This window comes from Phalangium opilio, unplaced genomic scaffold, assembly GCF_054372755.1.
Source record: "Phalangium opilio isolate 3A_F unplaced genomic scaffold, DU_Popi_V2 ptg000369l_1, whole genome shotgun sequence".
Classification (NCBI taxonomy): Eukaryota; Metazoa; Arthropoda; class Arachnida; order Opiliones; family Phalangiidae; genus Phalangium; species Phalangium opilio.
In genome coordinates, this window is record NW_028324232.1 from 1,070,853 (window position 1) to 1,098,279 (window position 27,427).

The 27,427-nt window shown below is 38.1% G+C and overlaps 2 protein-coding genes and 3 long non-coding RNA genes across 12 annotated transcripts in view; 4 read left to right on the forward strand and 1 right to left on the reverse strand.

The window, feature by feature from the left end:
• Positions 1-15,276, reverse strand: part of LOC149597224 (uncharacterized) — a 35,612-nt gene extending 20,336 nt beyond the window's left edge. The window contains exons 1-4 of one of the 5 annotated variants that reach the window (XR_016379284.1): positions 14,928-15,276; positions 10,827-12,742; positions 6,765-8,836; positions 870-5,419 (exon numbers count right to left, since the gene is read on the reverse strand). This is a non-coding gene — a long non-coding RNA (uncharacterized LOC149597224). Of the gene's footprint in view, positions 1-869; positions 5,420-6,764; positions 8,837-10,826; positions 12,743-14,927 lie in introns of those variants that run through there. The other 4 variants (XR_016379285.1, XR_016379282.1, XR_016379281.1 and 1 more) reach the window with 4 other exon arrangements.
• Positions 931-25,672, forward strand: LOC149597228 (uncharacterized). Of its 4 annotated transcripts, none has more exons than XM_089861136.1 (12): positions 19,653-20,471; positions 22,379-22,410; positions 22,473-22,680; positions 23,196-23,557; positions 23,639-23,764; positions 23,837-24,187; positions 24,258-24,647; positions 24,727-24,883; positions 24,964-25,102; positions 25,153-25,277; positions 25,340-25,478; positions 25,561-25,672. In XM_089861136.1, the coding sequence occupies exons 5-8, from the start codon at positions 23,708-23,710 to the stop codon at positions 24,781-24,783; spliced, it is 855 nt and encodes a 284-aa protein (XP_089717262.1). In that variant the 5' UTR covers positions 19,653-20,471; positions 22,379-22,410; positions 22,473-22,680; positions 23,196-23,557; positions 23,639-23,707; the 3' UTR covers positions 24,784-24,883; positions 24,964-25,102; positions 25,153-25,277; positions 25,340-25,478; positions 25,561-25,672. The 4 variants fall into 4 exon arrangements, with proteins under 4 accessions (XP_089717263.1, XP_089717264.1, XP_089717262.1 ...); XM_089861135.1 differs by having other exon boundaries at positions 19,653-20,066; positions 20,153-20,471; positions 23,196-23,764; XM_089861137.1 differs by lacking the exons at positions 19,653-20,471; positions 22,379-22,410; positions 22,473-22,680; positions 23,196-23,557 and adding exons at positions 931-1,670; positions 1,743-3,826.
• Positions 8,566-8,939, forward strand: LOC149597229 (uncharacterized). Its single transcript, XR_016379300.1, has 2 exons — positions 8,566-8,715; positions 8,785-8,939. It is a non-coding gene; the product is annotated as an uncharacterized LOC149597229 (long non-coding RNA).
• Positions 12,472-13,640, forward strand: LOC149597230 (uncharacterized). The gene is made up of 2 exons (XR_016379299.1): positions 12,472-12,621; positions 12,691-13,640. It is a non-coding gene; the product is annotated as an uncharacterized LOC149597230 (long non-coding RNA).
• On the forward strand, positions 24,967-26,452 carry LOC149597231 (uncharacterized). The gene is made up of 4 exons (XM_089861107.1): positions 24,967-25,102; positions 25,153-25,382; positions 25,561-25,965; positions 26,047-26,452. Exons 1-4 carry the CDS (start codon positions 24,967-24,969, stop codon positions 26,449-26,451), a joined length of 1,176 nt encoding a protein of 391 aa, XP_089717233.1. The 3' UTR covers position 26,452.
• Positions 26,453-27,427: the final 975 nt, after the last annotated feature.

Genomic DNA, 27,427 nt, shown 5'->3' on the forward strand with positions numbered 1-27,427 from the left:
GGGCTGAGTCAGCCATACAGCTCCCTACATACAAAACAGGTTTATATCACATTATCGCATATCACATTGTCATATCACAGTAAAAAATAGGTAGTTAATTTTTTTTTTTTTTTTTTTTTTTTTTTTAAATAGGTAGTGAACTCTTAAAGTTGCAAGTGAGCCCTTAGTCGGGTTGTAAATAGAGCAATGGACCGGACTGATATCACATCCTCGGGGAGGGCGTTCCAAAGGGGAATTGTGCGACGGAAGAATGAATGTTTTAATACATCGGTCTTGAAAGGTTTCAGAAACAATTTGCGGGAGTGACCTCTAGTGTTAATGGAACGGGGTGCTTGAATAAAATGAGATTGGGAGGGGTCAATTAAAATTTTGAATAGACTAATAAGGTCCAGGTTTGTTTGTATTTCCATAGTTTCCTCTTTTTCGACGATTTCTTCCGGATATTCTAACTTATCGAATGTTAGCGCTATCTTTAGACATACTAATTATCCTTGATTAAATCTTAATTAAGTTAAATACGTAATTTATAAGCCGTAGGAACCGTTGAATTTCGAATTTTCGACCAAGAAAGTTTAAAACTAAAATTCCATCACCATGGAGCAATATTACAGGATTGAAAATGGAGATGTTGTGGGTGCGTGGTTTTAGGACTAGGAGGATTGATACCATTTACAACTGGAAGAGAAAGTGCGGTACTAATTATTATATATTAAAATTATGTTTTCTTAAATGATTGAATAAAACACAATTGATATTAATTACTTTATTCGTCAGAAACTTACCTTATTTTTAGTTAAGTATTTTTAAGAGAAACATCATCGTCACTAGAAGAGGTAAAAATTACTCTTAAATAATGTTGAAAGCAAAGCTTCATTTGAAAATAGGAACAATTTTTAATCAGTTAATATTGTTTTTGATTATTTAAACACAATTTATGGCAATTACATTTTAAAATAGGAACAATTTTTAAACACGTCAATATTTCTTTTAAGTATTTAAACACATTACAATAAGAACAATTTTTAAACACGTTAATATTGCTTTTGAATATTTTAACACAAATTATGGCAATTAAGTTTTAAAATAGGAACAATTTTTAAACACGTCAATATTGCTTTTGATTATTTAAACACACGTTATGAAAATTACATTTTTTATCACAGAAATATTTAAAAATAAACTGGTAATTTTGACGAATAATTTTTGGGCTGGATAATCTAGATCTTAAGGCTCATTTACACGCACGATTGTAGCTCGTAAAAACAGGATTTTGCTCGAAATATTTTACGTCATTTCTGCGCAAGCTCAAGCTCAACCATTTACATGGCTGCTTGGACAGGGGTTTTCATTAATTCTAGTTTATCTCTGAGCAAATCCATCTTGTTGTTCTAATTTCCGTACTTAACACGATCACACGATGTGGCGCCTACTATTACGAGCCCAGCCCTTGGGCCATCTTGTTTGGGCTTAAAATATTAGTTTGGCGGGCGGGTTTAAGGTGTTCAGTCTGGCATTAATGCCCAATGGACACGTCTTTTACTTAGAATGGGTTCGAAAAAGGAAAGTTTCACTAAGTTCCACGGCCGAAGCCAAAAAGCAAGGGAAAACAAATCGAAAGAGGGTTGCGAGGAAAAGAGCGGCGGCGGCTGCCATTTTACTTTAATATTAATGTAGTTATTGACATTTAAAGTATATTTTAATTTGTTCTAGTTGAAATTAATAATGCTTAATGGGATTTTTAGATCAAATTGAACAAAAAGCGTCCGAGACAGGCCCGAACTGCGGAAGACCTTATAGAGGTGTACTTTCGTGAAATTGAGGCAAAAGCCGCCGCCAAGGCCAAAAAAGCCAAAATGGACAGAGAAAAGGAGTTGAAGAGATTGGCCAATCAAAGGGCGTATAAAAAGAGGCAAGAAAAGAAAAGAGCAGCGGCTGCCAATGAGCAAGCCAATATTCAAGAGCAGCTGTCGATAATCAAGAAAAAAAACTATAGCCTGGAAGAAGATTCAATCAATCTTTGATTTTAATTTGCTCGAATTGAGATTACTAATGCCTAATGTACGCTTTTAAACTTTGGAGGAATCGATTCGAAAGAGAAAAAATTCGTCATCCACTACTCAACGGAGAAGAGTTAAGGTTAGCCTATCAAAAGAGGAAAAGGAGGAAAAAAAAAGAAGGCTGCAAAGAAAGCTGCCAATAGAAAGGCGTACCTGAAGAGAGTGGCTAAAAAAGCCACCGCCGTTGCCGATGACGACGTGTTTGTCGCCAATGACGATGTTCTCCTCGGTGTCATTGTCGCCAATAACAAGGAGGATATAATAAATGTGAGAAACTTTCCACGGTAGGGGATGAAAAAGGATCAAAAGTTAAAAAGAGGACTCGAAACGGCCAGACAACAAATACAGGTACTGGGACTTATCAACGCGAAGCGAAAAACAGATTTTTTTTTTATAAAAGTAATTAAACTAATCTAATTTCTCTTAAACCGCCCGCCTTTAGTTATCGAGTAACCATAATGTTTTGCGTAATTGCAGGGCGAACATACGCGTTCTCTGTAGAATTCGCCCTGAACTTAACGCTACGGACACATCGACAATTAGAGTTAAGAGTTCCGAAACTTTAAATGTCGGCGGCGTCAACAAGCAAATCAACGCGAACCAACGTGAAAACGGAGTTCATTGTTGACCGCATTTTCGCACACGACTGCACGCAAAAAAATGTCTTTGAAGAGGCGCAGAAATGCGAAGAAATTCTTTTCGGAGGCTTCAACGTACGCGTTTTCGCTCATGGGCAAGCTGGGTCAGGAAAGACCGTACACCGTGGAAGGTCCGTCTCCCCACAGTTAACGATTTGGTTAGCGACGACCAAAGCCCGGAATTAGGGGTCATCCCGCCACAGTTAACGATTTGGTTAGCGACGACCAAAGCCCGGAATTAGGGGTCATCCCGCCACAGTTAACGACTTGGTTAGCGACGACCAAAGCCCGGAATTAGGGGTCATCCCGCCACAGTTAACGATTTGGTTAGCGACGACCAAAGCCCGGAATTAGGAGTCATCCCGCCACAGTTAACGATTTGGTTAGCGACGACCAAAACCCGGAATTAGGGGTCATCCCGCCACAGTTAACGATTTGGTTAGCGACGACCAAAACCCGGAATTAGGGGTCATCCCCAGGAGCGTGCTACACGTATTTAAACTTGTCCAAGAAATGGTCCTAATCCAATTTCTCCGCGTAATTGCAGGGGAACATACGTGTTCTATGTCGAGTTCGCCCTCAATTTAACGCTGCTACGGACGTGACGTCGACCGAAATAGAGCTCTAAAACGATGGTGTTATCGAAACACCCGGAGCCGCCTAGTTCAAAATCATGCCGAAGGAACAGGACCTTCGAGTTTACCCTCGACCGTGTCCTTCAGCCAGACTGCACGCGAGAAAACGTATTTGAAGAGGTTAAGGAGGTACTTAAATCCGTACTCAATGGTTGGAAGGCGCGTGTGTTCGCTACGAACCAGATGGGGACAAGCGAGAGGTACGTGTTTAATCCCCGCATGAACAGTGATATAATTGGTCCACCATCGAGGGCTAAACGCGGCCATGAGCACGCGAGAAAACGTATTTGAAGAAGTAAAGCGGGTTTTTAAAAAGGATGGTGGTTGCTAGAGTAGATGTTCCACTGAGTGTAATTGTCACCAGGAACAGTGAAGATATAGAAAATCTAAGAAAGCAACTAGCAATTTTAGAGAGGGCTGTTTTCACGCTTTGCATGAAGGTGATGAAAACCAGCCTGTCACAGAGAAAGTTGTACAGCAGACTTTTGATCTAAAAGTAATTAAACTAATCATCCAATTTCTTTAAGCCTCTACTCATCGAGTAACGATAATGTTTCACGTAATTGCAGGGCGACATACGAGTTGTCGTTAGAATTCGTCCTACTTCGAAATCCCAATGTATTAAAGTTAAAAATTCAAAAGGTTGGTGATTTCAAACGCGGCTGGACCTTCCAAAGCAATAGGACCTTAGAATTTAATCTTGACCATGTATTGAAACCAGAATGCAATCAAGAAAACGTATTTGATGAGGTGAAGGAGGTAATTAAATCGACACTGAATGGTTGCAACGCGCGCGTCTTCGCATACGGGCAAACTGGCTCTGGAAAAACATACCCGATGGAAGGCCCTCCCGCCGTGAAAGATTTTGATGCAGAGTTAGGTCTTGCCCCCAGGAGCGTGAATTACATATTCGAAGTTGCCCACGAAATGGGTCCTGATGGATGGAACGCGTGCGTCTTTGCACACGGGCAAACTGGCTCCGGGAAAACATACACGGGCAATTGCACGCGATAAAACGTATTTGAAGAAGTAAAGCGGGATGTTAAAACCGTTCTTGATGGTTGCACCGTTTGCACAAAAAGTAACTCGGGGTTTTTTTTGTTACTCGTTTGATTCGTTAATAATTTTTTTCCATTAGGCGGAGCGTATTCCCTATCGCAGAAGTGTCTTAACGCACTTACTGAGGAATTCCCTGGGTGCCAATTCAAAAACGATTCTCATCATAAATGTATCGGCCGATGAAGAAAATGTCCAAGCCACAATTAACTCGTAGATTGAGCGGGCAGCGAAAAACTTGGTGAAGGAAACTTGGTTGCGAAAAAAAAAAAAAATAGAAACAAACATTAACCAATCATTAACCCATCTCGGGAATGTGTTGATGTCAATATCGCAAAATGTAACGCGACCATGTGTTCGAGCCAGATTGCACGCGAGAAAACGTATTTGAAGAAGTAAAGCGGGATGTTAAAACCGTTCTTGATGGTTGCACCGTTTGCACAAAAAGTAACTCGGGTTTTTCTTTTTTGTTACTCGTTTGATTCGTTAATAACTTCTTTCCATTAGGCGGAGCGTATTCCCTACCGCAGTAGCGTATTGAAGGTGGGGTGGCGTAGCGGTCAGCGCTTTCGCCTCGCAGCAAGAGGATCCCGGGTTCGATCCCGGACTATGGCACCAGGTGAAAAATCTGGGAAGATGGGAAGAAATCCTTCCGCGTAGAGTTTGCAAGTTCTCGATCCCCGCTTGTTGAAGGAGTTTTCCTCCGCGGTCTAACCCGGTTTCTCCTTTCCATCAAAACTTGCAGAGGTTAACAGTAATAGTTAGTATAGGGCGCTGTCGGTTAGCTGTGCACGGCATAGGGGCTAGCCCCCTGCACCCCTCTATGCATTGTAAAGGCGTTAGATAAGTGGCAATAAGTCGCAAGATGACTTGGTCCAATTAGCTAGCTGAACTTAAATATAAATTCCTTGGGCGGAAATTGGAAAACGCTCCTCATTATAAATGTGTCCCCTGATGAAGAAAACGTCGACGCCACAATAAACTCTTTAAGGTTTGCCCAAAAAATAAACATGCAAAATTTAGGAACGCATTTCTGAAAAAAAAAAAAAAAAAAAAAAAAAAAAAAAAAAAATATTTTTTCACTGACAATGTTCAAAAATGTAAAATAAATTTTCACAAAATTTAAAAACGTTTTGTCGGATTTTGAAAAAGTCTCAAATAAATAATGTTCAATTACTCGGAGATATCTAATGAAACTCTAATAGGGTCTTTGCGCGTGACGTCAAGTTACCTTCCCCCTTTCCTCTCCCCTTGCCAGCTGCCCGCTCTGGCCACGTTAGGACGCCATGTCTGAAAACCGGTTTTCGCCCCCTATTTCTTCCCCCTTTTTACTCTGGCGGAAACACCCTATAGAGTAATGTCAGTTCTACTATGCAAACGTCATACCATAGAGTAGTGTCGGTAGAGGGGGGAGTAGACTGTGTATCCCTCCCTCTAGGCGCGCCTTTGTAAGAGGGGATACTGTACGCGCCTGGTAGGGGGGATGACACTTAGCTAAGAGATAGAAGGGTATGACGTTTGCATACGTAGAACTGACATCTAGCTCTAGCTCAGTGTCATCCCCCCTACCAGGCGCATACAGTATATCCTCTTACAAAAACGCGCCTAGAGGGAGGGATAAACAGTCTACTCCCCTCTCTACCGACACTACTCTATAGACCTTACAACAGCAACCAACCGGAAACAGAAACCGGAAACAGTGTCTACGGCATGTGGACACGTCATGTTGCCAAGTAGGGACAATTACGAGATTAACGAGTACCACATCAGCTGGTGTGGACTAAGATTTTAACTCTTGTCAATAAAAGATTCTTAAATTAAGAAAGTTGTCTATCTTCAAAAGACGCGGAGGAGAAGAAGGGGTAAAAATGGCTGTATCTGTGTCCAGGGACACGGGGCCAGACTCTTTGCAACTTTACATACAGTTCTACTAATCTCATAGCAATTTACGAATATTTAAAAATGTTTAAAAAAGCTTTAAAAGCTACTATTAAACTCGGTTAGAATATCCCTATCCAAGAAGTGATGCCTAGTTTACTAGGGAGAAGGTTTAAATTCGCCATATTTCCAGCTTTATCTCCAGCCCTAATGTAGGTCCGGAGTTAATCCCCGCCTCTAAATTACAACCAGCATCTCATTGGTTCTTGAAAGCTCATGTCATCGCGACGCGAATGACGAAATTACTTATTTCCGACTGAGGAGAGGCGAGCTAGCCCGTCCCCCCTTGTATTTTGAAAGGGGGGATTGGGACTATGGCGCGCGAATAATTAGGCATCTTATACCTTCTCCCTAATAAACTAGATATCGCTTCTTGCCCTAACTATTTCAGATACGTTCAACTAAATTTATCTAGCATCTTTGGTTAATTTCTCACTCACCACACGTGGTTTCCAGAAGAGGTTCCGTTAAGCTCGTAGAGCCGAGAGTTATAGCTCGAAATAAGCCATCCTGGGCTTCCATTTGACCCCCAGCAGATCCAAAACAAAGTTCAAAGGTCGTCTCTGGTAGTTGCGTCGGCGCTTCGTGTCCAAAAAGGTCTCTCTGTAGGGGCGAACACCCTAATTGCGATAATATCGAATTAATTGTCCATAAATTTGAGGCGAATACCGTGGAAGAGCGGCGCCATTTTGATTTTAACGCCACCGTCGCCACGTGGTGTTACAAGTTACAACGCGCATACACGACTCACGATGAGGCCACGTTTACTGTCTTTGTCCCGGTAAAAATTCTTTCAAGTTCACGGTGCCACTGCCTGACATTAAACTTCAAACGAAACGCCTGGTTTAGAAGATTAGTCAAGAACTAAGTGCGACGTGACAATGTCTTTGACATTAAATGCTCGACGAGCTTCGACCTTTGCCTCGACTGAGGACGGCGGGCCGCAGCGCCCCCACTCGGCTACTTGCTCAGGCACCCAAAAACGCGGGAAAAATCTCTTTGTTTTGCATGGAGTAACTTTATAGGAGTGATAAGTGTAGATACCTTAGAAGAGCTTTAGTATAAAGTCCAATTTCTTGTAATATTACTCCATGGTGACAAAAAACCAGCAGACTCGGAATATGTTCAGCCCTCCGCAATCTATATCACCCATCTATGATATCACCCCCTCCTTCCTCTACTTCCTTTCCGCCCCCCCCGTTTCTTCTTTATCATTTTCAAACCCATAAAAGCCGGGGGCTCCATGAGCTTACAGAACCCGTTATTCATCAACCAAAAATAAATAATGATGCCAGCAACTTGCCATTGAAACTTTACAGGAGTGATAATTGAAGATGCCTTAGAAGAGCATTAGTATAAAGTCCAATTTCCTGGAATATTACTCCATGGTGACAAAAAAACCAGCAGAGTCGCCTACTTCCTCTTCTTCCCTCCCCCCCCCCCCCGTTTCTTCTTTATCATTTTCAAACCCATAAAAACCGGGTGCCACCGTGCAATTAAAGTCAGTCTCGTCAGGTCTCGTCTAGTCGTCGGAAGTCGGAACGCGGAAGGAAGAAGTCTTTGTACCGCGCCGCTATGTCCCACTGGAATTTGCTTTTCTAAAAGTTGTAAATTCGAGGTACCTTCAATTAAACGAGTTTTCTGATTACAAGAACATGAGCCGAAGGTATGAATAATTTATTTAAGTCTCCAATGGGATAAAGTTAACGGAATAGGCTTATTTAATTTTACACGGAATATTAATAATTCTTAACGGAGAGGAGAGAAAGAGAGCTAGGAAAGAAAGGTAGTTTAAATTTCGCGGGCTTTTTGAGTGAAGGAAACGAGATGATAGTGGGCGTGTACTTAGAGGGGGGGGTTTGCGGTCACGGTGCTTTCTGGTTTAGGGGATACGGGATTTTGTTTTAGATACATTAATGTGTTTTAAAAATTATACTTTAGTGGGGTGCACATTTTAGTTTCATTCATATTATTTGAAATGTGACGTTGTTAGAAATTAAGGGGAGACACGATTGTGTTTCAGAAATGTGTTTTTTTAGCTGTACGATTTATTTTAATAATACCTTTTGAAAGGTCAACTATAGGGGGGGGGTCACGTGAGCAGTGTAAAATTAGTATTAAGACCCAGCCCTTGGGCCATCTTGTTTAAGACTTAACCTTGTCACAATAGTTAAATTACGTTATTGTTGCGTGAAGTCCTTTTCATATGTTAAAAAACCTGGATTTTATTTGCAGTTCCAAATGGAATTTAGTTCTGTGGAAATTTACCTCGAGACCCTTAGAGACCTCACAATCAAGCGAGAGCAGGAACCGGGTCTAAAGCTTGTGGAAGAAAAGGGGAGGATCCTCGTTCAAAATTTAGCCATACACAAAGTGGAAACCCCTGAAGATGTAAGCCCACCGAACTGATTTCACGATGACGCGTTTTTCTCGGTCTCAAAATTTAATAATTTATTTCAGGTGATGGCCCTCATGAATAAAGCCAGACAAAATCGTTAAACGGCAATTACATCTAAAAATGAAAGAAGTTCACGATCGTTTTAAAAACTTTTTAACTGTTTTTAAAATACTTTTAATTTAATTTAATTTTTTAACTGTTTTTAAAATATTTTTAATTTAATTTAATTTTTTAACTGTTTTTAAAATATTTTTAATTTTAATTTTTTAACTGTTTTTAAAATGTTTTGAATTTTAATTTTTTAACTGTTTTTAAAATGTTTTTAATTTTAATTTTTTAACTGTTTTTAAAATGTTTTTAATTTTAATTTTTTAACTGTTTTTAAAATATTTTTAATTTAATTTAATTGCTTGTTGAAGGCGACGCTTCTGAACACACAAATAATGTTTCTGATGTTTTAACTTTAATTGTCGATGTGGCTGTAGCGTTAAGTTGAGGGCGAACTCGACAGAGAACATACGCGTTCTTTGTAGGATTCGCCCTCTCCATGACAAAACAGCTACTTCTACAATTGAAGTTAAAACTTCCGAAAGATTATTTGTGTGTTCAGAAATGGCAGCTTCGACAAGCCATCAAATTCGAAGCAATGCTAAACAGGAGTACGTAGTTGACCGCATTTTCGCGCATGAATCAACTCAAATGGATGTGTTTGGTGAGGTGGAAAAATACGTGAAAATGCTTCGCGAAGGGTACAATGTATCCGTTTTCGCTTAATTTTAACTGTTTTTAAATAACTTTTTAATTTTAACTATTTTTAAATAACTTTTTAATTTTAACTATTTTTAAATAACTTTTTAATTTTTAACTGTTTTTGAAATTGATGTTAGCGCTGTTGAGATATACAGCGAATCTCTGTTTTTAAAAAACTTTCGTTTAATTTTTAACTGTTTTTAAAAAACATTTCAATTAAATGTGTTAACGGATTTAAAAAAGTCTTAAATAGTCACAAATCAAATGTTATAACGGATTTCCAATAAAATATTCACTCAATTTTGAATTCTCAGTCTATATTTGGTCTATACTTGACGAGTGGCTTAAAGCGCGCCGCTGTTTAGGGTAGAAATGACGTAATATAACAATATTGTGGAAAAACTGTAAAGGTGGGCGAATACTCGTCTAAAACGAATAATTCGATTGGATATCGAGACTAATAACCGTCTCGGTATTGGGTTGAACACATTTTTACTATTCGTGCGAATACTGACTTTACTATTCGATAAATATTCGACAACCAATTTCGCAAAGGGCCAAGGCCTAACTCCACTATTTTAAGTACCAACATGTGTACAAAATGTCAAATATTAACCCCTATAAATATACTTTCACTAAAAGCATAGTCATTTTCATTTCCGAATAAATATTTTATAAAAAATGTGTACTAAGTTACTAACTACCTTCTTTAGTACTAATATTCCCGAATAGGAAAAAGGTCAGAATAAACGAGCTAATTAGCGACAATTTGGAAAAACACCAATATTTTAAGGTAAAAACATACAAAAGTTTTTATTAAGTAACATTTTGGAAAAGGAGAAATTTATTCAATTGATAAACGTTGATAATAGCATAAACCGGCGCACATTTAGCCGCTCATTATATTTGTCACATCTAAATTTAGTATCGTTTTGACTTAAATTTCTAGCATTTGCATGGCTACCATCTGATAATTAATGCCAAACTGTCCGGCACTTTCGTAAACCATACATATTTTTAAAGTTTACGACTAATGCCTTTCCCATTGTACTAGGCCTAATCAACATTATGCAAATTTAAAGATATGCCTTCGTCAACATTGTGTAAAATTTGAATTTTTATTTTCTTTTTACCACAGTGGTCACTAAAAAATTACGATTTTGAAATATTAAATTAAAACTAACAATTTAAAATCGACAATAATTCAAACTGCCATTCTATTAATAAGGTTATTTTGTAATAACATTTATTACGACTGAAAACAAATTTTTCAAAGCGAAACTTCACAAATTTCCACGTGTTAATGTTATTGTTTTGGTCTGGTTGCCGGTTATGGAAAAAGGCCAAGGCTTACCTTAATAAATGTTTGTACTTCCATAGCTTCCTCTTTTTCGACGATTTCTTCCGGATCTTCTAACTTATCGAAAGTTTTACGTTTAGCGCTATCTTTAGACATATTAATTATCCTTGATTAAACCCTGATTAAGTTAAATACGTAACTTATAAGCCATAGGAAACGTTAAATTTCGAATTTTCGACCAAGAAAGTTTGAAACTAAAATTCCATCACCATGGAGCAATATTACAAGATTGAAAATGGAGTTGTTGTGGGTGCGTGGTTTTAGGACTAGGAGGTCCAAGCCGATCTCCACGCCAACATAGAGACTATAAACCCCAAGGATTGGAAGGAATGCCTCAACTTGTTGCCCCTTTTTTCCTAGTACAGGGCGACTTCCGCTAAGCAAAATTAAAAAGGCCGGAAGCTCTTATGTACCAATTTAGGAGCAACATCATTATTTGCGCTTGTAGAGCGGGGAACCTGCCACTCCTTCGGGTTTATAGTCTCTATGACGCCAATATTGAAGAGCAGTTGGCGATAATCATGAAAAAAAAAACTATAGCCTGGAAGAAGAAAATAAGGCCCTTACCGCGCAACTACAAGAAAATAAAGAATTTTATCGAAAATCGTTTAAAGAGCTTGAAAGCGCAAGAAAAAAAATGAGCAGCTTACAGAACCCGTTATTCATTAACCAAAAATAAATAATGATGCCAGCAACTTGCCATTGAAACTTAATAGGAGTGATAATTGAAGATGCCTTAGAAGAGCATTAGTATAAAGTCCAATTTCCTGGAATATTACTCCATGGTGACAAAAAAACCAGCAGAGTCGCCTACTTCCTCTTCTTCCCTCCCCCCCCCCGTTTCTTCTTTATCATTTTCAAACCCATAAAAACCGGGTGCCACCGTGCAATTAAAGTCAGTCTCGTCAGGTCTCGTCTAGTCGTCGGAAGTCGGAACGCGGAAGGAAGAAGTCTTTGTACCGCGCCGCTATGTCCCACTGGAATTTGCTTTTCTAAAAGTTGTAAATTCGAGGTACCTTCAATTAAACGAGTTTTCTGATTACAAGAACATGAGCCGAAGGTATGAATAATTTATTTAAGTCTCCAATGGGATAAAGTTAACGGAATAGGCTTATTTAATTTTACACGGAATATTAATAATTCTTAACGGAGAGGAGAGAAAGAGAGCTAGGAAAGAAAGGTAGTTTAAATTTCGCGGGCTTTTTGAGTGAAGGAAACGAGATGATAGTGGGCGTGTACTTAGAGGGGGGGGGGTTTGCGGTCACGGTGCTTTCTGGTTTAGGGGATACGGGATTTTGTTTTAGATACATTAATGTGTTTTAAAAATTATACTTTAGTGGGGTGCACATTTTAGTTTCATTCATATTATTTGAAATGTGACGTTGTTAGAAATTAAGGGGAGACACGATTGTGTTTCAGAAATGTGTTTTTTTAGCTGTACGATTTATTTTAATAATACCTTTTGAAAGGTCAACTATAGGGGGGGGGGGTCACGTGAGCAGTGTAAAATTAGTATTAAGACCCAGCCCTTGGGCCATCTTGTTTAAGACTTAACCTTGTCACAATAGTTAAATTACGTTATTGTTGCGTGAAGTCCTTTTCATATGTTAAAAAACCTGGATTTTATTTGCAGTTCCAAATGGAATTTAGTTCTGTGGAAATTTACCTCGAGACCCTTAGAGACCTCACAATCAAGCGAGAGCAGGAACCGGGTCTAAAGCTTGTGGAAGAAAAGGGGAGGATCCTCGTTCAAAATTTAGCCATACACAAAGTGGAAACCCCTGAAGATGTAAGCCCACCGAACTGATTTCACGATGACGCGTTTTTCTCGGTCTCAAAATTTAATAATTTATTTCAGGTGATGGCCCTCATGAATAAAGCCAGACAAAATCGTTAAACGGCAATTACATCTAAAAATGAAAGAAGTTCACGATCGTTTTAAAAACTTTTTAACTGTTTTTAAAATACTTTTAATTTAATTTAATTTTTTAACTGTTTTTAAAATATTTTTAATTTAATTTAATTTTTTAACTGTTTTTAAAATGTTTTTAATTTTAATTTTTTAACTGTTTTTAAAATGTTTTTAATTTTAATTTTTTAACTGTTTTTAAAATGTTTTTAATTTAATTTTTTAACTGTTTTTAAAATATTTTTAATTTAATTTTTTAACTGTTCTTAAAATACTTTTAATTTAATTTAATTTTTTAACTGTTTTTAAAATATTTAATTTAATTTAATTGCTTGTTGAAGGCGACGCTTCTGAACACACAAATAATGTTTCTGATGTTTTAACTTTAATTGTCGATGTGGCTGTAGCGTTAAGTTGAGGGCGAACTCGACAGAGAACATACGCGTTCTTTGTAGGATTCGCCCTCTCTATGACAAAACAGCTACTTCTACAATTGAAGTTAAAACACCAGAAAGATTATTTGTGTGTTCAGAAATGGCAGCTTCAACAAGCCATCAAATGCGAAGCAATGCGAAACAGGAGTACGTAGTTGACCGCATTTTCGCGCATGAATCAACTCAAATGGATGTGTTTGGAGAGGTGGAAAAATGCGTGGAATATGTTTTAAAAGGCAACAATGTGTATTTTCGCTTAATTTTAACTGTTTTTAAATAACTTTTTAATTTTTAACTGTTGTTAAATAACTTTTTAATTTTTAACTGTTTTTGAAATCCATGTAAGCGCTCTGGAGATATACGGCGAATCTCTGTTTTTAAAAAACTTGTAATTAACTGTTTTTAAAAAACATTTTAATCAAATGTTATAACGGAGATGCAATAAAATATTCACTCAATTTTGAATTCTCAGTCTATATTTGGTCTATACTTGACGAGTCGCTTAAAGCGCGCCGCTTTTTAGGGTAGAAATGACGTAATATAACAATATTGTGGAAAAACTGTAAAGGTGGGCGAATACTCGTCTAAAACGAATCATTCGATTGGATATCGAGACTAATAACCGTCTCGGTATTGGGTTGAACACATTTTTACTATTCGTGCGAATACTGACTTTACTATTCGATAAATATTCCACAACCAATTTCGCAAAGGGCCAAGGCCTAACTCCACTATTTTAAGTACCAACATGTGTACAAAATGTCAAATATTAACCCCTATAAATATACTTTCACTAAAAGCATAGTCATTTTCATTTCCGAATAAATATTTTATAAAAAATGTGTACTAAGTTACTAACTACCTTCTTTAGTACTAATATTCCCGAATAGGAAAAAGGTATGAATAAACGAGCTAATTAGCGACAATTTGGAAAAACACCAATATTTTAAGGTAAAAACATACAAAATTTTTTATTAAGTAACATTTTGGAAACGGGGAAATTTATTCAATTAGCCTTATTCCTGATCAGCGCCATCTACCCATAGCGGTGACTTTGAGAACTACTGTAAGCGGTAAGCCAATCAGATGTCGCTAAAATCTGGTGACGTCATTTTTGGTAAGACCCCGAGAGTGCCAGTCAGTGACGTCACCAGATTTTAGCGACATCTGATTGGCTTGCCGCTTACAGTAGTTCTCAAAGTCGCCGCTATGGGTAGATGGCGCTGATCAGGAATAAGGCTAATTGATAAACGTTGATAATAGCATAAACCGGCGCACATTTAGCCGCTCATTATATTTGTCACATCTAGATTTGTATCGTTTTGACTTAAATTTCTAGCATTTGCATGGCTACCATCTGATAATTAATGGCAAACTGTCCGGCACCTTCGTAAACCATAAATATTTTAAAGTTTACGATTGATGCCTTTCCCATTGTACTAGGCCTAATCAACATTATGCAAATTTAAAGATATGCCTTCGTCAACATTGTGTAAAATTTGAATTTTTATTTTCTTTTTACCACAGTGGTCACTCAAAAATTACGATTTTGAAATATTAAATTAAAACTAACAATTTAAAATAGACAATAATTCAAAAATACCATTCTATTAATAAGGTTATTTTGTAATAACATTTATTGCGACTGAAAACAAATTTTTCAAAGCGAAACTTCAAATTTCCACGTGTTAATGTCATTGTTTTGGTCTGGTTGCCGGTTGCCGGTTATTATGGAAAAAGGCCAAGGCTTACCTTAAAAAATGTTTGTACTTCCATAGACCATAGCTTCCTCTTTTTCGTCGATTTCTTCCGGATCTTCTAAATTATCGAATGTTTTACGTTTAGCGCTATCTTTAGACATATTAATTATCCTTGATTAAATCTTAATTAAGTTAAATACGTAATTTATAAGCCGTAGGAACCGTTAAATTTCGAATTTTCGACCAAGAAAGTTTGAAACTAAAATTCCATCACCATGGAGCAATATTACAGGATTGAAAATGGAGTTGTTGTGGGTGCGTGGTTTTAGGACTAGGAGGATTGACACAAATTACAACTGGAAGAGAAAGTGCGGTACTAATTATTATATATTAAAATTATGTTTTCTTAAATAATTGAATAAAACATAATTGATAATAATTATTTTAATCGTCAGTAACTTACCTTATTTTTAGGTAAGAAACGTCATCGTCACTAGGAGAGGGAAAAATTACTCGTAAATAATGTTGAAAGCAAAGCTTCTTTTGAAAATAGGAACAATTTTTAATCAGTTAATATTGCTTTTGATTATTTAAACACAAGTTATGGCAATTACATTTTAAAATAGGAACAATTTTTGAACAAGTCAATGTTGCTTTTAAGTATTTTAACACATATTTTAAAAGAAGAACCATTTTTAAACACGTTAATATTGCCTTTGATTATTTTAACACAAATTATGCCAATTAAGTTTCAAAATAAGAGCAATTTTTAATCACAGCAATATTGCTTTTGATTATTTAAACACAAGTTATGGCAATTAAGTTTTAAAATAAGAGCAAGTTTCAATCACAGCAATATTGCTTTTAAGTATTTAAAGGACAAGTTATGGCAATTAAGTTTACAAATAAGAGCAAGTTTCAATCACAGCAATATTGCTTTGGAGTATTTAAAGGACAAGTTATGGCAATTAAGTTTTAAAATAAGAGCAAGTTTCAATCACAGCAATATTGCTTTTAAGTATTTAAAGGGCAAGTTATGGCAATTAAGTTTTAACATAAGAGCAAGTTTCAATCACAGCAATATTGCTTTGGAGTATTTAAAGGGCAAGTTATGGCAATTAAGTTTTAAAATAAGAGCAAGTTTTAATCACAGCAATATTGCTTTTAAGTATTTAAAGGACAAGTTATGGCAATTAAGTTTTAAAATAAGAGCAAGTTTCAATCACAGCAATATTGCTTTTAAGTATTTAAAGGACAAGTTATGGCAATTAAGTTTACAAATAAGAGCAAGTTTTAATCACAGCAATATTGCTTTAAGTATTTAAAGGACAAGTTATGGCAATTAAGTTTTAAAATAAGAGCAAATTTAAACACAGCAATATTGCTTTGGAGTATTTAAAGGGCAAGTTATGGCAATTAAGTTTACAAATAAGAGCAAGTTTCAATCACAGCAATATTGCTTTTAACTATTTAAACACGCGTTATGGCAATTACATTTATTTATCTATCAGAGAAATATTTAAATATAAAAATGGAAATTTTAAGGATTAATTTTTGGCTCGTTTTTGGGCTCATTTACACGCACGATTGTAGCTCGTAAAAACAGGATTTTCCTCGAAATATTTAAATCTTTTGCGCTTGCAAGCTCAAAGTCAAGTTCGGCCATTTGCTTCGGCCCCGCCCAGGTGTTGCTTTGGCTCGCCCCCGCTCTTTGCAACCCTCTGGGGGTCGCGGATACATCGTCTGGGCCGTATGGCACTGCTGCAAGCGGAGCCTTCCGCTGCGCAGCCTTAATCCTTCCTTGTCACCGACCGACCACCTGGCTGGGCTCGCCGCTGACGAACGATGTCCCACTTCCGGTAGCTGCTCAAGGGGCGTTTTTCGGGCCCGCTAGCCGATCCCGCGGGTACCATTGGGAACAATGATGAGCGACAGTTTTGGAGGGGGGGGGGGCGCTGATAAGGCCAAGTCCTCCTCTGACAATCCGGTATCCTTGCTCATCATTTGGACCACGTTGAAGTGGCAGGCAGGCAGGTTGTGACGTGTTTTCATTGGGACGATGACTACAGTGGCGAGCGGCGAGTGACGTTCGTGGCAAATCTGTTGGGCTTATTGTGGTTACCGAAGGCAAATGAAACGGAGTTTCTTGGCGCGAGTAACTTAAACTTCCGGTTACACTGGGTACGCGAATGTTCGTGTTTATCGCGTCTGTTGCTTTAGGTCAAGCATCGTCTTTTCTTTATATTTATTTGAAAGAAATGGCGAGCAAATGCGAGAGAGCTTTTCTAATTGGTTAATAAAACGTTCTCGATGGTTGCAACAGGAAGGAGGGAATTTGAAGAGGTAAAGCGGGTAATTGAGACTAATCCAATTTCTTTTAGCCGCCCGCCTTTAGTTATCGAGTAACCGTAATGTTTTGTGTAATTGCAGGGGAAGATACGCGTTGGCCCTCAACTTAACGCTACGGACACATCGACAATTAGAGTCAACGCGAAGCAATGTGAAAGTGGAGTTCATTGTTGACCGTATTTTCGCACATGACTGCACGCAAGAAAATGTCTTTGAAGATGTGCAGAAATGCGTAGAAATTCTTTTCGGAGGCTTCAACGTACGTGTTTTCGCGCATGGGCAAACTGGGTCAGGAAAGACCTACACCGTGGAAGGTCCGTCCCCCACCGCGAACACGATTTGGTTGGCGACGACCAAAACCCGGATATAGGAGTCATATCCAGGAGTGTCCTACACATTTTCAAACTTGTCCAAGAAATATACGGCGAATCACCATTTGATTTAACAAAACATGAAAAAGTGGGTCTAAGGTTAACTGAAAGGTGACCGTCGAAAATTTAGCCGTCCGCAGAGTCACAACCGCGGAAGATGCAAGGCCACCAAACTGATGTCACGATGACGCTCGTTTTTCTCGGTCTCAAAATTAAATAATTTATTTCAGGCCATAGAAGTAATAGTTAAAGCGAGAAAACAAAGGAATATTGCCCCAACAACTAAAAATGTTAATTCCTCGCGTTCGCATTCAATATACATATTGAAGACAAATGAAGATAACGAAGTAACGGGCCGAAGTTTCAACGGTAAGTTGCTGGTGTCATTGTTTTTTTGGCTAATGAAATAAATCTCATAGATTTAGCTGGTAACGAAAAATTTGGCGAGGGAAACTTGGTTGCGAAAAAAAAAAATAAAATAGAAACAAGCAGTAACCAATCGTTAACCCATCTCGGGAATGTCTTGATGTCAATATCGCAAAAAGTAACGCGACCATGTGTTCTCGCTGGTTACATCGTAACTGGGAATGTTTCTCGTAATTGCAGGGGAACATACGTGTTCTATGTCGAGTTCGCCTTCAACTTAACGCTGCTACGGACGTGACGTCGACCGAATTAGAGTTCAAAAACGATGGTGGTTCAAAATCATGCCGAAGCAACACGACCTTCGAGTTTACCCTCGACCATGTCCTTCAGCCAGATTGCAAGCGAGAAAACGTATTTGAAGAAGTAAAGCGGGCGGTTGAAACCGTTCTTGAGGGAATTTGAAAAAGTAAAGCACGTGGTTAAAACCGTTCTCGATGGTTGCACCGTTTGCACAAAAAGTAACTCGGGGTTTTTTTTCGTTACTCGTTTGATTCGTTAATAATTTTTTCCCATTAGGAGGGTTATATTCCCTATCGCAGAAGTGTCTTAACGCATTTACTGAGGAATTCCCTGGGTGGCAATTCAAAAACGATTCTCATCATAAATGTATCGGCCGATGAAGAAAACGTTGATGCCACGATTAACTCGTAGATTGAGCGGGCAGCGAAAAACTTGGTGAAGGAAACTTGGTTGCGAAAAAAAAAAAAATAGAAACAAACATTAACCAATCATTAACCCATCTCGGGAATGTGTTGATGTCAATATCGCAAAATGTAACGCGACCATGTGTTCGAGCCAGATTGCACGCGATAAAACGTATTTGAAGAAGTAAAGCGGGGTGGTTAAAACCGTTCTTGATGGTTGCACCGTTTGCACAAAAAGTAACTCGGGTTTTTCTTTTTTGTTACTCGTTTGACTCGTTAATAATTTCTTTCCATTAGGCGGAGCGTATTCCCTACCGCAGTAGCGTATTAACGCGTTTACTGAAGAACACCTTGGGTGGCAATTCAAAAACGCTTCTCATCATAAATGTATCGGCCGATGAAGAAAATGTTGATGCCACAATGAACTCGTAGATTGAGCGGGCAGCGAAAAACTTGGTGAAGGAAACTTGGTTGCGAAAAAAAAAATAGAAACAATAAACATAAACCAATCATTAACCCATCTTGGGAATGTCTTCATGTCAATATCGCAAAAAGTAACGCGTCAAGTTGCTAAGAAGGGACAAGTACGGGTACCACATCAGCCGGCGTGGACTAAGATTGTTCTCAGTTGTTATTTAGAAGCCTCAAGTTGTCAATAAAAGTGGTGGTGAGGAGATTTTTGAAACCGGCAAGGCTTTCCTCGGGTGAGGAGATTTTTGAAACCGGCAAGGCTTTCCTCGGGTGAGGAGATTTTTGAAACCGGCAAGGCTTTCCTCGGGTGAGGAGATTTTTGAAACCGGCAAGGCTTTCCTCGGGTGAGGAGATTTTTGAAACCGGCAAGGCTTTCCTCGGGTGAGGAGATTTTTGAAACCGGCAAGGCTTTCCTCGGGTGAGGAGATTTTTGAAACCGGCAAGGCTTTCCTCGGGTGAGGAGATTTTTGAAACCGGCAAGGCTTTCCTCGGGTGAGGAGATTTTTGAAACAGGCAAGGCTTTCCTCGGGTGAGGAGATTTTTGAAACCGGCAAGGCTTTCCTCGGGTGAGGAGATTTTTTGAAACTGGCTAGGCTTCTTATCTTGGTTGACGAGAGATGAGAGAACGGCGTTTCTTAAACGCGAGTAATTTAAACTTCTTTTTGGGCTACGGTTAGTTGGTTGTACTGGGTAGTCGAATGTTCGTGTTTATCGCGTCTGTGCTTTAGGTCAAGCTTAGTCTTTTCTTAATATTTATTTAAGGTCCCACTTTCAAAGAAATAGCGAGCAAATGCGAGGGAGAGAGAGAGAGAGAGATTGTCTAATTGGTTAATATTTAATCAGTATGCCAGCTTCACTGAAAGCTTACGATTTCTCTCATTCTAAAAGTTATTTCAGAATTCTTCTTCCAAGAGTACGGAGTCTCTCTGAGTATTTGTATCTTCCTTATCTTATTTCAATGTTTTTAACACTTTCTATACATTTTAAAACCTTTCTTTTTTTTTTAAATGTTTTAGTATCAAGAAATCTGGAACTCGTTCACACTAACAACAACGATATCTCTCATTCTAAATCTTATTTCAGAATTCTTCTTCCAAAAGTACGGAGTCCTTATATCTTATTTCAATGTTTTTAACCCTTTCTATACATTTTAAAACCTTTTTTTTTACATACATGTTTTACACAAACAACAACGTTAGAAAATGGTATAAAAAAAAAGAACGAGAGCCCGGCTAAGGGGTCAGTTTAAATCAGGAGGCGCTAGAGCGTTATATTGTCTGGGAAAGTGATTCTGTTTGGACTGTGTGGCGAGTTCCTCGTCACACATTTGCAAAAGTAAGAAAATAAATTTTAATTACCTCGATTAGGTATAATTGTTTACGTTAACTCGCTTTAAAATAGTCTAAATATTCAGGGTTTGTACGAAATTTTTACATTGAAATCCCCGACTTTTCCAGGTTATCCCTGACCAAATTTTGGAAATATCCCTGACTATTTTAAGGTGTTTAACAGAGCCCACTGCCATCACACCTGTCTCATATTTAGTATTGCTCGAATCATAGCTTAATATACCAATCGAAATCCCTGACATATCCCTGACTTTTTAGGGAAAAGTTTCAAATCCCTGACTTTTTAGGGAAAAGTTTCAAATCCCTGACTTTTTAGGGAAAAGTTTCAAATCCCTGACTTTTTAGGGAAAAGTTTCAAATCCCTGACTTTTTAGGGAAAAGTTTCAAATCCCTGACTTTTTAGGGAAAAGTTTCAAATCCCTGACTTTTTAGGGAAAAGTTTCAAATCCCTGACTTTTTAGGGAAAAGTTTCAAATCCCTGACTTTTTAGGGAAAAGTTTCAAATCCCTGACTTTTTAGGGAAAAGTTTCAAATCCCTGACTTTTTAGGGAAAAGTTTCAAATCCCTGACTTTTTAGGGAAAAGTTTCAAATCCCTGACTTTTTAGGGAAAAGTTTCAAATCCCTGACTTTTTAGGGAAAAGTTTCAAATCCCTGACTTTTTAGGGAAAAGTTTCAAATCCCTGACTTTTTAGGGAAAAGTTTCAAATCCCTGACTTTTTAGGGAAAAGTTTCAAATCCCTGACTTTTTAGGGAAAAGTTTCAAATCCCTGACTTTTTAGGGAAAAGTTTCAAATCCCTGACTTTTTAGGGAAAAGTTTCAAATCCCTGACTTTTTAGGGAAAAGTTTCAAATCCCTGACTTTTTAGGGAAAAGTTTCAAATCCCTGACTTTTTAGGGAAAAGTTTCAAATCCCTGACTTTTTAGGGAAAAGTTTCAAATCCCTGACTTTTTAGGGAAAAGTTTCAAATCCCTGACTTTTTAGGGAAAAGTTTCAAATCCCTGACTTTTTAGGGAAAAGTTTCAAATCCCTGACTTTTTAGGGAAAAGTTTCAAATCCCTGACTTTTTAGGGAAAAGTTTCAAATCCCTGACTTTTTAGGGAAAAGTTTCAAATCCCTGACTTTTTAGGGAAAAGTTTCAAATCCCTGACTTTTTAGGGAAAAGTTTCAAATCCCTGACTTTTTAGGGAAAAGTTTCAAATCCCTGACTTTTTAGGGAAAAGTTTCAAATCCCTGACTTTTTAGGGAAAAGTTTCAAATCCCTGACTTTTTAGGGAAAAGTTTCAAATCCCTGACTTTTTAGGGAAAAGTTTCAAATCCCTGACTTTTTAGGGAAAAGTTTCAAATCCCTGACTTTTTAGGGAAAAGTTTCAAATCCCTGACTTTTTAGGGAAAAGTTTCAAATCCCTGACTTTTTAGGGAAAAGTTTCAAATCCCTGACTTTTTAGGGAAAAGTTTCAAATCCCTGACTTTTTAGGGAAAAGTTTCAAATCCCTGACTTTTTAGGGAAAAGTTTCAAATCCCTGACTTTTTAGGGAAAAGTTTCAAATCCCTGACTTTTTAGGGAAAAGTTTCAAATCCCTGACTTTTTAGGGAAAAGTTTCAAATCCCTGACTTTTTAGGGAAAAGTTTCAAATCCCTGACTTTTTAGGGAAAAGTTTCAAATCCCTGACTTTTTAGGGAAAAGTTTCAAATCCCTGACATATCCCCGACTTTTTAGGGAAAAGTTTCAAATCCCTGACATATCCCCGACTTTTTAGGGAAAAGTTTCAAATCCCGGACTTATTTCCCTATTTTCCATATCCCTGACTTATCCAGGTTTTCCAGGCTCCGTAAGAACCCTGATATTAGTTAATTAGGTCTTTCATTTTAATATTAATGTAATTTATTACAGATAAATATATTATGGAAGAATCTCCAGTGCAGGTATTATTCTTTCATTTTAATTTGTTGGAATTGAAATTAATAATGCTTAATGGGATTTTTAGATCAAATTGAACAAAAAGCGTCCGAGACAGGCCAGAACTGCGGAAGACCTTATAGAGGTGTACTATGGTGAAATTGAGGCTAAAGCCGCCGCCAAGGCCAAAAAAGAAAAAACTGGCTAATCAAAGGGCTTATAAAAAAAAGGGTTGCAAGGAAAAGAGCAGCGGCTGCCAATGAGCAAGCCGGTCTCCACGCCAATTCAATTTAAAAGTAATTAAACTAATCTAATTTCTCTTAAACAGCCCGCCTTAAGTCATCGAGTAACCATAATGTTTCGCGTAATTGCAGGGGAACATACAGTTCCTTGGGGGGGAGGGGGTAGATCAAGAATATTAATGATCATCAATTTGAATCCCGATGTATTCAAAAGCCAAAAATTTTAACTTCTAAAAAAAAAAGAAACTTACATTCCTAAATACTTTAAAAATAATCCTTAACTGTTTAAAAAAAATGGAACTCTCCTATTTACAAGAGCGCCTAAACCTAAATTGACCTTTCACCCTTAACCCCTTTTATGCACGCTTAATATTTTCTTACAAATATATAATTTCGATTTAGTTAATTAAATGTTTAATTTTTTGGTACATAATTGCACTTTTAAGTAATTGCATGGAATTGCTTTTCTTAAAATAAAAATTTATTTGCGGATGCAATTGCATGGTTTTTTAATATTTTGGTTTGCATTTTTTGCATTTATTTTTATTACGCATGGTTTTTTTTTCTAGACTTTGGAATCATTTCGTAAAAGGAAAAATTCATCAAGTTCCACTACTCAACGGAAAAGAGTTAAGCTTAGCCTACTAAGCCTCGCAAAAGAGGAAAAAAAAGGCTGCAAAAAAAAGCAGCCAATCGAAAGGCGTACCTGAAAAGAGTGGCTAAAAAAGCCACCGCCGCCTCTGCCAAGGACGACGTGTTTGTCGCCAATGACGATGTTCTCCTCAGTGTAATTGTCACCAGGAACAGTGAAGATTGAGAAAGAAACTAGCAATTTTAGAGAGAGTTGTTTTCACGCTTTGCGTGGGAGGTGGTGACAACACCGGCCAGAGAAAAAATTCAGAAAGTGGAACAGCAGACTTTTGATCTAAAAGTAATTAAACTAATCATCCAATTTCTCTTAAGGCGCCCGCCTCCAGTCATCGAGTAACCGTAATGTTTCGCGTAATTGCAGGGCGAACATACGCGTTACGGTTAGGCTTACATCAGAAACTAGATCAGATTAGGCCGCTGCTGATCTTGTATGAATTATCTCTCCTTGGGTTATAAAAACCTAGGCAATATGGAAGAATCAAGCATGGTATTATTCTTTCATTTTAATTTGCTCGAATTGAGATTACTAATGCCTAATGTACGCTTTTAAACTTTGGAGGAATCGATTCGAAAGAGAAAAAATTCGTCATCCACTACTCAACGGAAAAGAGTTAAGCTTAGCCTACTCAGCCCCTCACAAGAGGAAAAGAAGGCTGCAAAGAAAGCAGCCAATCGAAAGGCGTACCTGAAAAGAGTGGCTAAAAAAGCCGCCACCGCCTCTGCCAAGGACGAATCTTTTGTTGCCAAAATAGATGTTCCCTTGACAGTAATTTTCACTAGGAACAATGAATATTTAGAAATTCTGAGAAGGCAACTGGCGACGTTAGAGAGCGCTTTTTTTACGCGTGGTGAAAACCAGCCTGTCACAGAGAAAGTTGAGAAAGTGGAACAGCAGAGTTTCGATCTAAAAGTAATTAAACTAATCATCTAATTTCTTTAAGGCAGTCATCGAGTAACGATAATGTTTCACGTAATTGCAGGGCGACATACGAGTTGTCGTTAGAATTCGTCCTACTTCGAAATCCCCATGTGTTGAAGTGAAAAATTGCAAAACATTGGTCATTCCCAACGTGGCGGGACAATCGTCAACATCTTGCGGAAGAAAAAGGAGCTTGAAATATCATGTTGACTATGTCCTTCAGCAAGATTCTAGTCAAGAAAATCTCTTTGACGAAGTAAAGGAGATAATTAAATCGACGCTGAACGGGATTAAAGCTTGCGTCTTTGCGTACGGCCAAACGGGCTCTGGCAAAACCTATACTATGGAAGGTCCACCTGACGTGAAAGTTGATGAGGAATTAGGTCTGGCGCTAAGAAGCGTCCATTATATTTTCAAAGTTGCCGATGAAATGGGCCCTGATGGATGGAAGGTAACAAGTTCTAAGTTTCAATAATTACCGTAACGTTTAAATACTTAAGATCGTAGTATTAATGTTGTTTAATTTAAAGCCTAAGCAGTTTGAAATCCCTGTAAGCGCTCGAAATTTACGGCGAATCAATATTTGATTTGACGAGAAATGAAAAAGTGGGTTTAAATATAAATGAAAGAGAGGGAAAGGTCACAGTTGACAATTTAGCTGTACACAGAGTCCTAACTGCGAAAGAAGTAAGCCCACCGAACTGATACTTTTCACGATGACGCGTGACGCGTTTTTCTCGGTCTCAAAATTTAATAATTTATTTCAGGCCATGGAAATAATCATTAAGGCAAGAAATAAAAGAAATGTTGCCGCAACAACGATAAATGTGAATTCCTCCCGCTCTCATTCCATATACATATTGGAGACAAATGGAGATAAAGAAGTAACGGGCCGAAGTTTGAACGGTAAGTTGCTGGTGTCATTATTTTTTTGGTTAATGAAATAAATCTCATAGATTTAGCGGGCAGTGAGAAACTGGGAGAAGGAAACTTGGTTGCGAAAAAAAAAAATAAAATAGAAACGAACATTAACCAATCGTTAACCCATCTCGGGAATGTCTTGGTGTCAATATCGCAAAAAGTAACGCGACCATGTGTTTTCGCTGGTTACATCGTAACTGGGAATGTTTCTCGTAATTGCAGGGGAACATTAACGCCCAATGTACACGTCTTTTACTTAGAATGGGTTCGAAAAAGGCAAAACAAATCGAAAGAGGGTTGCGAGGAAAAGAGCAGCGGCTGCCATTTTACTTTAATATTAATGTAGTTATTGACATTTAAAGTATGGAAGAAACAACTATGATATTATCCTTTCATTTTAATTTGTTCTAATTGAAATTAATAATGCTTAATGGGATTTTTAGATCAAATTGAACAAAAAGCGTCCGAGACAGGCCAGAACTGCGGAAGACCTTATAGAGGTGTACTATGGTGAAATTGAGGCTAAAGCCGCCGCCAAGGCCAAAAAAGCCAAAATTGATAAAGAAAAGAAGTTGAAGAGCGAGGCCAATAAAAGGGCCTATAAAAAGAGGCTCGAAAAGAAAAGAGCAGCGGCTGCCAGCACCGAAACAAGCGCCGTCACCAGCGCCGAAACCAGCGTTGTAGAGCAGCTGGAGATAGCGCAGAAAAAAAACTATTGCCTGGAAGAACAAGTTAAGGCCCTTGCCGCCCAGCTCCAAGAAAGTCAGGAAGTAAATCGAAAGTTGTTTAAGGAGCTGGAAAGCGGGAGGAAAAAAAATGAGGAACCCAAGATAAAGTTCAATTTAAAAGTAATTAAACTAATCCAATTTCTTTAAGCCGCCCGCCCGCCTCTACTTATCGAGTAACTGTAATGTTTTGCGTAATTGCAGGGGAACATACGCGTACTTTGTAGGATTCGCCCTCTTCATACCCCAACAGCTACATGTACAATTGAAGTTAAAACATCAGAAACATTATTTGTGTGTTCAGAAGCAGCAGCATCAACAAGCAAACAAATGCGAAGCAACGTGACTACGGAGTACATCGTTGACCGCATTTTCACGCGTGACTCTACTCAAATGGATGTCTTTGAAGAGGTCCAGAAATGCGTGGAAATGCTTTTCGAAGGCTTCAATGTATCTGTTTTCGCGTATGGGCAAACTGGCTCAGGAAAGACCTACACGATGGAAGGTCCCCTCACCGTAAACAATTTCGTTAGCTTTACTATGATGAAATTGAGGCTAAAGCCACCGCCAAGGCCAAAAAAGCCAAAATGGATAGAGAAAAGGAGTTGAAGAGCGAGGCCAATAAAAGGGCCTATAAAAAGAGGCTCGAAAAGAAAAGAGCAGCGGCTGCCAATGAGCAAGCCAATATTTAAGAGCAGCTGGCGATAATCAAGAAAAAAAAAAAACTATGGCCTGGAAGAAGATTCAATCAATCTTTGATCTTAATTTGCTCAAATTGAGATTACTAATGCCTAATGTACGCTTTTAGACTTTGGAGGAATCGATTCAATCGATTCGAAAGAGGAAAAATTCATCAAGTTCCACTACTCAACCGAAAAGAGCTAAGCTAAGCCTATCAAAAGAGGAAAAGGAGGAAAAAAAGAAGGCAGCGAAAAAAGCAGCAAACCGTAGGGCATATCTAAAACGAGTGGCTGCTAAGAAAGCCACCGATGACGACGTGTTTGTCGCCAAAGACGATGTTCCCCTCAGTGTCATTGTCACTAACAACAGGGAGGATATTATACAGGGTTCGTACGGAACCTGTATATCCTGGATAACCTGGATAAGTCAGGGATATGGAAAATAAGGGAAAAAGTCAGGGATAAGTCAGGGATTTAAAACATTTTCCTAAAAAGTCAGGAATATTTCAGGGATTTTGTTTGACATATCAAGACATTCTTCATGCAATGCTAAATATGAGCCAGCTGTGATGAAGTTGGCTCTGGTAAACACCTTAAAATGGTCAGGGATATAGGCAACATTTGGTCAGGGATAACAGCTGGAAAAGTCAGGGATTTTCGTTGTAAAAATTTCGTACAAACCCCTGATATAGTAAATCTGAGAAAGCAACTAGAAAATATAGAGAGGGCTGTTCTCAAACTTTCCACGGTAGGGGATGAAAAAAGGATCAGTAGACGAAAAATTAAAAAGGGGACTCGACACGGCCAGACAACAAATACAGGTACTGGGACTTATCAACGCGAAGCGAAAAACCAGATTTTTTTTTTATAAAAGTAATTAAACTAATCTAATTTCTCTTAAACTT